We start from the raw sequence: 12,261 nt of genomic DNA, 5'->3' as shown, positions 1-12,261 counted from the left end.
CCCCATCACAGTTAAGTGACTTCACTGATAGTATGTTCCTGATTTACCTCACCAACTTTTAGCAATTATGAACTGTATGGGATAATAACAGATTGCAGAATGAGTGTGATATAATACAGAGTGAGGACAGCTGCAGGGGCCCACAAGCTTAGAATGGCTGGTTAGAGTTGACAGGAAGAAAGATGCACCAATATACTGAACAAATCTGTATTTAAAAATTAGTTAAAAACTACAAAAGACTTAAGTTTCTTTGTCCTAGAAGGGCCTAACCAAAGTAAAGACATAAATCCAACTGAGAATTTGAGCATAGTGACTCTTCATCCAGTCTGATGGAATTATAGCTATTTAAAAGGGAAAAAAGTGTAATTATGTTACATATATCATGAAGTGCACCTATCTTGTTATGTTGTGAGTGGTGTTGATTTAGGACCCAAATGCAGAAAGGCAGAGGCGTTGAATAAATGAAACTTACAGAATCACAGGGAGCCAGAGCTGAACAAAAACAGGAATCCAGAGTGAAAAGGAAGCAGGGCTGCACTGGGAAGGAATAGAGAAATGAACAGGATTCAACAGGAGGAACCATTGAAGAGGAATGAGAGATGTAAATAAAAACTGGGAGTGTGAATGCTGGAACAATGGACCAGCCTGACTGACTGAGGGAGAGTACATACCAGAGGAGACATGAAAATGAATCAAAGAGAAACAAAACTATGCACTAAGAATAAACATAATACACTAGAATCACTCAGAACTGAAGTAAAGTAAAAATAGTATCCAGGCTGATCTAATAGAAATAAGGAACATAATAATAATGGAGATAGGATCATATAATCAAAACAAGCCAGTCTTAACAAGCCGCTCCTTCAACAAAATACTCAACATGATGTTTCATCAGACTGCAGGAACTGTCTCCAAAAATGATTCTTTGCATTTTCAACCTGTAATCAGGCTGCAATGTTTATGCTGACTTTGTTTTGCTGTTGAAAAAAATGGCTTCTTCTGCTCTGAGTGGCCTTTTAGCAAGTGTTGGTACAACAGTTATTTTGTTGAAGACAACGCTTTTCTTTTACCAGCTTCAGCCAGAATCTTCATGAGAACTTTTGCCTCTGATCCGACGTTAATATGCCGATTTCAAACCTAAACCCAGCAGAGTGTTTGAGCTGCTGTCCTAAACGTCCTTCACAGGATTTACCTCCTGTTGCATTCTGAGAGTTAACCTATCAGAAGCTTACACAGCCATGACATTATCTGGAATTCTCATTGTAACTTAGAAGCAAAGCGTGTTGAAGTTTCTAACTGAAGAAAGTAATTTAAAATGGCCTTTTCTTGTGACATTTAGAAAATAGGAAACTGTGGTAATTCTAATTGACCTAAAACAGTAAAGCATTCTCATTAATGTCAGACAGTGAGAAACTGAAGGTTTACAGTGCATGTAAACATCCGGGGCCTCATGCATAAAAGAGTGCGCAGTTTTCACACTAAAACTTGACATACGGAAAAATTTAGAAAAGTGCGGCGCACAAAAAAAAAATGGATGTATAAAGCTGTGCGCACGCATGTGGCTGCGCACCTTTCCTTTATAAATCCTAATTTGCGGGAAATAGAGCGCAGCTGCTGGTCCGCCCTGTCCCCACCCATAAATACATATGTAAATTAGCATAAATACCCGGAAGTCTGCCACCACCTGAAGCAATAATCATGGCAACGTCCTTGTTCGAAGCAGTATAAATATTTATAATAATAATAATTATATATTTTTATTTAAAAGGTGCTTTGAGGACACATAATGTCACCTCAAAAAAAGAAAAATACATTTTAAAGAAAAAAAAATCCAAATTAAAAAATAAAGAGATCCTGCAAATGCCTGTTTGAACAGTAGCGCGTTCAGCCGGGATTTAAAGACAGACAGCGAGTCAGAGAGTCCTTTGAGTGGGGAATGTGGGCGTTTATTCTAAATAGTAGAATCATGTGCATGAGTTGTACATTTACAGAATAAAGATGCTTTATGTCCATAAGGCGCATTCACAAAGCGGGCGGCTCGACTGAAGGATGACTGCAGCTGGACCGGTACCGGTACCGCACGACTCTTTTGCTCAGAGCTCCAGGATGATCAGTCTGAGCGATCTAAACGCTCATAAACCATCATCAACATTTCCCAGCAGATCAATATGATCTCTGATCAATCGCTCCTTCTGAATCCTTCCATTGGCGATGTTCTCCATCAGAGCCAAAACGCTCCACAATTACGCGGCTCACCTTTACGCAGCTACTTATATACTTATACACACCTTGATCACCTTACAAATAATCAAACCCGGCGTGGCGCAGTGGTTAGCGCAACCCGTATTTGGAGGCCTTGAGTCCTTGATGCAGCCGTCGCAGGTTCGACTCCCGGACCCGACGACATTTGCGGCATGTCTTCCCCCGTTTCCTGTCAGCCTACTATCATTTAAGGGACATTAGAGCCCACAAAAAAGACCCCTGGAGGGGTAATATAAAAATAATCAAACCTGTTGATTATTTTTAATCAGCAGGTTTGAGTTAATCTGCTGATCCAACCCTGTTTTCTTCTTTTAGTGAGAATGAAATTACCCCATAGATGCATTTCCTGCTCTTTGGTGCACGGACCAATGCGTTACATCTTTATGAGACAAAAACTGAGAAAAAGTTCTATTTACATTCAAAGGAGATTTCCACATACTTTTATTTTTATTTTCTTTACTTTGTGTTAGCTTATTGTCTGAGGATAAATGCAGTTCAGTTTCATTGTTTACGTTTAAACAATAATATATTAAAATCATGAAAAACATCGGGTTTGATGCTTCTTGGTCTAAATAACAGCGAATGTAGTCAAAACTCACCTGAGTTTTGACGCTTTGTAGTTTGATATTGTTCACAGAAAAACTTTGCGTTGCTGCCGCACATTTTTACACCAGTGAAAAAGTGTGCGTATATTTACGCAAACTTTGACGCAAAGTTAATTTTTATACATGCCGACTTGTGCGTAAAATATGGCGCCACACATTTTTTGTGCGCACGCACGCTTTATGCATGAGGCCCCGGGTCTTACCTGTACATGGCCTGGGCTGTTTTTGTGTTTTCAAGATAAAAAAATGCCAACAAAATGACTTCAAATAATGTAAAATGTTGAGGTTCAATAATATTTATTGACTGTGGACAGTTTGACTTTTCACTTTGGCAGCTTTAATATTTTTTTCTATTTAGTTACTTAGCATCCACAAACAGATATCTTTAGAAAATGATAGTCCTCAAACAGATATCTATATTTAGACTCCGAATTGTTTACAAATGGCAGGTGTTGGGTAAGCCGCTCTATCTGTTGTTTTCAGCTTAGCTTCCAAGCTTGACTGGCTGTCCAAACTCCTGGTCCAGCAGAGTTTTAAACACATAGTTTTACAGTGAGAAAATCCAATTACATTCAGCACCTGGAAAGACAGGAGGAAGGGAGATGGACAGATGGGATCCTCACTAAGAAACGAGAGGCAGAGAAAAAAAAATCAATGGCAATCCAGCTCAGGTGGAACTAAGCTCAGCGATGCAGCGCCTCTCCTCGCTTCGCACCCGTTCTGTGATGAAAGTGGATGTTTGTCTGGGTGTTCATTTTACAAGGATTCACTACATTAACCTCATGAACACTCAAAGATTTTTTAATCATCCCTTTTTTGTCTTTTACTCTTCCTTCCCTTTGTTCTTTCTAACGTTATCTCTCTCCCCTTCGCTCTATTGCTTCTGTCCTGAGTATCAGCTGAACTGTCTGTTTTCCCATGTTTTCTTCTGCCATATATGATTTTGAAGTATTTCTTCAATATATTAACTAAGCTCTTAATTTTTGTATTTCACAATGCATGCAACCGATTTATTGTATGATTTAACTGATGTGAATATCCGAGAATTTGTTTGGCCTTACAAGCAGTTAATCAATAAAACCTTTGTGGTTTTTATTCATTTTATTCAATTAATTCTTTGTTTTATTTTTAAAAAAATCATAATATTGGATAAAGAAACCTTAGTCATAACAAAAGGCAGTTTTCCAATTATGTCAAATTAAATTTGATTAAAAAAATCAAATGCTCACTTTAATTTCACAAACCCTGTTTACTCCCAGTCTAATATAGTCACCAAATAAATACGGCCTGCGGGACAAATCAGGTAGACAAAAGCATCAAATTAGAGTTATTGAAGGTAGCAAATGTTCTGCCTGGAAAATGTGGAAATCCCTTTACTTTGAGAATAGATTAGAAGTTCTTTATTATCAATGCAGCATCTCCAAAACATTAGCAAAGCTTAGAAATAGAATGAAAGAGTAGATATGCATCCAGCCAATGAAATGAGATTTAAAAAACAAAATCCTTTGAGCTCAAAAGATGAAACAAGATTTTAGACATTTTGGCTGAAACAAAAAAAACAACAACCTTTTTATGGGCGAAAAGGAGATTTTCTGTTTTCACGAATGTCAAAGTGTGTTTTAGAGAATCTCAATCCTATTCCAGTTTGATCAGTTTTTTTTTATTTTGGATTTTAATCTAAACATGACAAAATGCTTAAGTTTAGCACCAGTGGGAAGCTCTGCAGCTCTTGGTTATCAGCTGAAGTTTCATGTTCACCACAGCTTGTAAGAAATTCGGCCATTGCATTTTAAAACATTGCTTAGCAATATTTTAAAGAAAAAAAATACTAAACAAGGTATTTTCATGCAATACTTGCAGAACATTTTGATACAGTAAGAAGCTCAACAAGTTGCAAACCACGTGTTCCTTTACATCATTTGAATGTGTAATTGTCAAAAATGTATAAAATCTAAGAAGAAAAGTTCAAGTTTAATCTCCATGGCAACCATTCACCTGTGCAAAACCACTGGTTGGATCTAGCCCCGTCTTCGAGACGCGGCTCCTCTGCAGAGCTGCAGACTCCAAACTTCAAGCTTTCTCCTCACAGAGCAGACCTTACCTCCACTCCCCCACTCAACTCCTTCAGACTAGCCAGCAGCAATTAGCAAACAGCTGGTGAAACTGCTCATTTGCTGAGCTCATTATAGAAGCTGCTTCTCAGTGAATTCCTGGTAAAAATGTTGTTAAAGTGTCAATAGAGGAGCCATGTTGTGATGACTTCCTGAAGGTGGAGTTTTATAAAGAGCAAGAGTTTTTAAAGAGACAGGCCCAATTTCAATGTGTTGAACTATAAGTCATGTTTGATATATTTAGCTTTTTTTATAACAACTAAAGATAACATAGTGACTTGATTGTGTACATAACACTTCCTTTTTAGATAAAAATGTTTGAAGCATGTTAGTAGATAAAAGCAATACAAAGGTGACAGAAAAAAATGAACTTACTCCTGCCTTCCTATTTTTAGATACCATCAACATTGTCTTGGAATCCTGCTGGTCCCATTGAAAGAGTAATGTTGATGACCATGGTAGTGATTTTAATATCCACCTTCTTTAAAGAAAACATTTGGTTCAGGTAATTAGCTAATCAACCACTTCAGTAAGTAGAATAGGGTCTGCTTTTATTCAAATACATCTGAAACTGAAGTAGACCTCATACATGGAGATCATGATGTGATCTCTTCATTTTTCCAGACCTCAGTTGATACATGTGATGACATAAGAAACATCAGCAGGGCTGATAGGTTAGTTTTATTTACAAGCTCTCACAATGAGCTAACATTTTCTAGTCTTTGACAGGCCATTTATAACCCATTAGTGACATAACCTAATCTGCTAACTGGTTTAGCAGCTTGTTCATATGAACCTCGAATGATATTTTTCTTTATAATTCTAATTTAAATTCTTACCAGAAAAAAGCAAAAAGGAAAAAAATAGGGGTGAGAGCTGAGATGAAGGCACGGCGAGCTAGTGTTGTGTGAAAGATGAAGTGAGGTGTAGATTAGCAACACAAAGGCCTCTAATGGGAATGAAACTCAGGTGTCTTTGATCTTGGCTAAAGCTCTTTTGTTTAAAACCTTCAGTTCTCCCTGGCCATTCATACTGGCCCTGTGAAGTATAGAACAGAGTGCTTGATTTGGCCTGCTCTTTAGCACTGCGTGTCTAAGGCTAATGGCTCTGAGCTAGCTGGGAGTGGGTGTGCAGGGGGGCTAATCCACAGGTGTGTGCTCAGAGTGAGGTCCTGTGGGTCTGAATACAGCCAAAATGTTCTGACTCGTTTTAGCTTCCTTTCAACACACCAAAGCAGTTTTAGGTTGGGATAAGGCTCCGTTACCGTAGTAACGATGACGAATTCAGCCCCAGTTTGGTTTAATTGTGACTGTTTATGAATTTTCTGTCAGGATCTTTGGTTCATATTCTGTAAATTACTCACAAAGCAACACCAAACACACACAAAAAAACCCTGTGAAATAATAAATAATAATTTCATAGTTGAGTATGAATATTTATGTTTAAACACCAAGGTTTGTATTGAAGAGTTTTGTTGATGAGGTCGAATTACCTGTAAAGTGATTGAGATTAGTTTAGACTAATTGACAAAATGTAAAAGCTTTATTTGTATCATGTCTAACGATTCCATTTTGCTCTTCAGACCACCGGTTTCCTGTCAGAGGCCCAATTCTCTGCAGAGTCGCCAGAAAAACTCGACCCATTGTTCAAGTTCCATGAAACCATTGCAAAGGTACGGCTGCTGAGTCTGTCCCACTAATCACTCAAACACCTTTAATTAAATATCTGGTCAATTTAATACTCAGGTAGAGTAAAAGTGTCTTTCTTTGTCATGTAACTGGGCCTGGAGAAAGAAACAAATGCAATAATGTGACTTCATTGTAAAGGAATCCTTAAAATGTGAATTTTACATCCTTTATCCCAAACACATGTACCACAGCATGACACACACATTCACACACATGCATTGTGAAATAAGAAACAGTTTGACTTCAACATTAGGAACACATTACTTTGAGTTACACTTTTAAACCCCAGAAGCTCCTATTTGATTTTGTTTGCTAAAGAGACAGGGGCCAACTTCCAGCCGCAGGGACTGTTAACTACAGAAGAGCCAGTCAAATTCATCAAGCTGTTTTGCTTGCAAAGCAAAAAACGGAAAAGTTTCTGGCGAGAAAAAGACCAAAGGAACCATCCAGCTGTGGAGGACACTGCTGTAAAAACCATAAGAATTGTAGGGATAAAATAATATTTGATGTGATTAATATAAAATATGACATACTGTATATTTTTTTTAATCAAAAGAGGGGATTGTGATGAAAATGTGTACTATCTAGTAGTAAAATCTTCTGCCACAGAACTCCAGGCCATCTGAAATCAAAAAGTTTGAGGCAGCATGTAATCACTGAGTCAATCAAGAACAAATCAAAATGCATTTTGATTATTATTTTATTAAGAAATTAAGCAAAGAATATGAGCAATGACTCTACTGGCTAGTTCAGGGAAGTGAAGAAAAGATGAAAGTACATCCCTTTTAATATCCACCAGTCCTCTTACAAAGACTGGAGCAAAAGGGAGTATCCCACCAGTTTCACTTTACTTCACAACTCTGGGATTTGCACCTGCAGACTGTGACCCTGGATGGTTCAAACCCAGTTCAGAAATACAATTTATTTATTATGTGTTTCCAGTGAGCTGCCTCCAACATGAAGGGTGCTTTATAGATCAAATTGATTGATTGGAATAAACAAAGTATTGACATAACACAGCATTAATGCAAACTGAATGTAAAGATTGTTGTTTTTTTTTTGTTTTGTTTTTTTAACATATTTTGTAGCATTGACTGTGTGTTTGCAGAAAGGGTCCCTGGCCAGAGGTCAGTGCTCTGTGGGGGCTGTGGTGTGGAAAGGTTTGGGAGCCCCTGCTTTAAATAACCAGCAGGGTCACCTTTGGCGCTGCATAGATATAGTTTGTGTTGATACAGGCTTCCCTCAGACATCTCTTTCAAAAATCATCCATAGATAGTTCACCTTAATTACAGGGTTTTTCTATTTAGCAAGTTTAGAAAGTAAAACAATTAACTTGTTGGAACTGTCTAAACACCAGCGACTGGAATCCAGAATTAGCTATAAATATGAAGTCTTAATTTGCCGAAAGTTTGGTTTTGTCAAAACCAAGCAAATGTTTGCTGTCAATGGAGCAAACATTTGTTGCCGCATGTTCAGCTTCACAGCAGCCATACGTTTTCCAAGTTAACATGTCAGCTTTTGTAAGGTGCAGAACACAACAAATTCTGAGGGAGTGTTGATGTATTCATCAACAGCTGCTCATTATGCACATCCTTATAAAGTAGATGCTTGAGAACATCTTTTATTTACAGTCAGCCTCAAAGCCAACTTCAGTCAGTCACTTAGTGGGAAACAGCAGGGTTATTAGCTAAGTACAGCATAAAACATCCATTTTTATCTCTGTCAGTCAAACCTTGTCCTATTTAACAATATAAACTGGAGCTAATATAGGCATTGCAGCAGCAGTTTACTTTTCTCTTCTGTTCAGCAGCATGGCGGATCTAATAAAAAAGCTGCAACAACTTTGCTGCAATTCAAAAAGCAGTTTATCCGCCCAAAATGTTTTGTCTGCAAAATCTAGAAAGATATCACCTGATGGTCAGAATATGATGTGGTTAAAATCTTCTTGTTATTTTCATTGCATGAATAAATTCTCATTTGTCCCGCTTTGACATCTTTATAAAAGTCCAATAAAACACACAGAGCTTACGTAAGCTGTTGTCAAATGAAAATTTCTATCTCATGTAACTGGGCCTTTTTAACATAGCCCTGCCTGTTAAAGAGAACACTCTCATTGCTTATAAATGTCACCAGTTAACAATAGTTATCACCTCTGTGGGAAAGCTGTCAGCGCTTACAAATTACATAAGGCTCTGTGACATTTTCATTATCTTTTATGGAGCCTGGCTCTAAATGAAGACTCTTCAAATTGGTGAGTCTGCCTGGGCAGCGCGAACGTTTAAAATCACTCTTCATTCAATACGACTTGCAGAATTTTTTAAAACATGTCATCCCTTCAATAAATTCAAAGGTACACAGATTTTCAGAAGAAGCTGATTTATAAAAATAAATGATTTATTGTAATTTATTTTTACTTCCTGGAAAGCCTGCTGAAAATAAATAAAAAAAAATCTCTACAACAATTAATGCTTCAATAAGACTGGCTTATCTACACTTACAGTTAAAAAGGAACAGCAATAATTTGGGTTATTTAGCCTGTCGTAAAACTCTAAAATGTGGGTTCATTTTTCAAAATCATGTGTTCATCATATGTAGCTCCAATCTAAATATTTAGAAAGGAGCTAAACATTTAGCTTCAAACTAAATATTTGATAACTAAATATTTAGTTATCAAGCTAAATACTTCATTTACAAACTAAGTTATTTAGACTCTGAAAACCATGGTGAAAATATGACCTTGAAAAGTAAAGCGACATTTTTTTCTCTTATGATAGACTAAATAACCCAAATTATTGCTGTTTCTTTCTGACGGTGTATGGCATCACATATTTCAAACCCCGAAAAATCCAACGTTAAATCAAAGAAGTTCCAATTAGTCAAAAACATTTTAAAAAGTTGTGACGATCGAGTATTGATATAAACAGTTTTTACACTTCTTAAAACTTCATTATATTTAATCACTTTAAAACCACAAACATCTATGTGTTTTATTGGGATTTTGTGTGACAGACCTAAATGAAGTAGTTCACAATTTTGGAACATGAAGAAAATAATGCCTCAATTACAACCTTTCAAATCTTTAAAAATGGTTCACTCCACAAATCTGGCCTGTATGGAAACTATTGGCAGAAAGACATAAAGATTCAATGTGAAAGTTTCCCTGCAAGCTTTGCAGAGGACTCTTCATAGATGTGGAAGAAGGAGGTGTGTGTGCATGGTGTAATACATGGTGGTGGCAGTGTCATGCTGTGGAAATGCTTCTTGACGGGAAGATAGATGGAACTAAATACATGTAAACACTAAAATATTTTCCCTGAACATTCCTAGGGATTCATTTTCATCAGAGCTGTTCATTGTCGCTCCTATATATCCTCAAACATGGCTGTAGTTAAAGTCGGTTATACTGTAGGTGAAACATGATACACAGTTTTGACGGCCGGTGTGTGTGTGCATGTGTGTGTGTGTCGGCAGAGTACAGTGCTGACGTTCTGTGTTCAGATGCCCTTCACATGCAGTCCATCCCTGCTGGATGGTGATTGCTCTTTTAAAAGGCGCCTCGTTGGCAGCTCATTTTTCTCTCCTGATTTGATTCAAACACCCATTTCCTTCATCTGCACAGACAGGTGCAGAAATTCACTGACCTCGAAACAAATATGAAAACTAAGGACAGCTTGTTCTAACTCAACGTGCACATGCATGATGCCTGAGCATGATGCCTCATTTTTCCTCTGTCCTTCTCTGCATTTGTGGGTTGAACAAGTTTGAGTATCATTGCCACTAGAGGTATTTTGAAAAGAAATGTTACACCTACAATACTGATATGACAAATGTTATGTATTTAATCCACACACACTCGGGTGAAGTGTGGTGACCTCACAGCTGGAAGGTCACCATTTCACAATGTTGAACAGGACCTTTGTGTGGGCGTGTGTCAGCCATATTTATCATATTCCACCCAACACATAATAACTTCCGGCTCAATCTGGCTCAGATTAAGCCAGAGATCATGGCTCAATCTGAGTTCATCAAAACACTAGAAGCGATCACACGACCTTATGACACAAGACAGAGACCGAGACACCATAACCAAGTAAAAACCATTATTTTGATTCCCTGGATTACTACAAGGAATGTAATATAAAACTGTTAGAGTCATATCAACTTTGCTTTTTCAAAAGAAAAACCAAGAAGTGCAAAAAGAACTAATAAATGTAGTCCAGCTGTCCCTTCATGTAGCACAGGTATGAAGCAGTAATGAGCAACAACCCTTCTACAATTAAATATTATCTTCGTGATTCACAGGATGCTGACATGTTTATACTGGGAACCTGTCCAGGTTGTACCCTGTCCCTCACCAAGTAAATGTCAGGTTTTTGTGAGTTTAGACGGCCGTCAAAGTTATAGTTTGTTATCCAATTATCCAAATGTTTTATTTTACCAGGATCCTGGGTTTCGACATATTTCCAGTCATTTGATGTCTGTCAGCTTATTTTTACTTATCCCTTTCCCCATTTTTATAAAAATTTGGCCCAGTTTGTTGACGCCTAGGGAGTCCTAAAAACTGGAGTTCTGTTCAGTAGGCCAGCAATTGAAATAACCTGTTGAGGTAACCCACGCTTCAACTCTTTCGAGTGGGGGTTCTTACCTCTGCATCCTCAAGAGGTTTGCTGGTTACAATCCTACTGTTTTATATGAGGTAAAATACCAAGTGGTATTTCTACCTCCAATCACTCGCACAGTCACACACTTTTTTTTATTTTTGTCGCGGAATTTAAGCGCCTGTTCTCGCAGGACTCCGTCGTCCTTTTTGCAACGGGTATTCGTCGGGCCCCGTCTCCCTGAACAGGAAGGCACCAGGCTCCGTCCACCTAACCACGAAATTTTGCGCGAGGACTCCGCCGTCCTCCACAGATTTCGTGCACTATTTGTTACCTGTTAGAGTCTAGAATTGACAGGGTTGTCTGTGCGCGCAGTCACTCGCCACTTTTAAACAAGAATCACTCACCCCCGTTGTCTTTCCCTGGAGCACCGTCAACCGTCAGATCCCAGCAGGCAGGTCGAGCGCCAGCCCTTGAACAGGATCTGATAAGTTTCCACTAGGAAACTTGCCGTGCGCACGGTCTGTACTGGGGTCGACCAGACCTGCCGGAATCCTTCCGGTATATTGGCGACCGGCAATCGAAGGACCAAATGTTTGAACTTGTAAAGAAAAATTCAGACCAAATCTCAGTAATTCAAGATTCCATTTGGAATAAAAGTGAAAATGTTCCCAATGCATTTGTGTGTACTGAAATAAAAGCTAGTAAGAATCTAACTTTAGATGTTTTCACTGTATCAAAATTTAACAAGTGTGTTGTTTTCAACTCAAGTCTGTGACAACACAGAGTTGGATGTTTGTGTTTTTTACTATTTTGATGAGACCGTCACTGCGATCATAAATTGTGTGTTTTGTTCTCAGACAGGATCATTGGTGGTGCATTCATTCATTTCTCAATAACATAATCATCAGCTGCTCTGAAAATAGTTACACACTCCAAACATGATGACCGATTAAAGGTTCATTACGTAGTGATAGCTGTGATGGTTTTTAAACAG

General features: G+C 38.1%; 1 protein-coding gene across 4 annotated transcripts in view; it reads left to right on the top strand.

The window, feature by feature from the left end:
- naaladl2 (N-acetylated alpha-linked acidic dipeptidase like 2) overlaps positions 1-12,261 on the top strand; it is a 399,262-nt gene that overhangs the window by 320,990 nt on the left and 66,011 nt on the right. For all 4 annotated transcript variants that reach the window (XR_002753301.1, XM_023339997.1, XM_023339998.1 and 1 more), the window contains one exon: positions 6,561-6,650. Coding sequence is in view for 3 of the 4 variants with exons in the window: in XM_023339997.1 (XP_023195765.1) it covers positions 6,561-6,650 (90 nt within the window). In the remaining variant the exon portion in view is untranslated. The remainder of the gene's footprint in view (positions 1-6,560; positions 6,651-12,261) is intronic.

This window comes from Xiphophorus maculatus, chromosome 9, assembly GCF_002775205.1.
Source record: "Xiphophorus maculatus strain JP 163 A chromosome 9, X_maculatus-5.0-male, whole genome shotgun sequence".
Classification (NCBI taxonomy): domain Eukaryota; kingdom Metazoa; phylum Chordata; class Actinopteri; order Cyprinodontiformes; family Poeciliidae; genus Xiphophorus; species Xiphophorus maculatus.
This window is presented reverse-complemented; position numbering and strand designations above follow the sequence as displayed.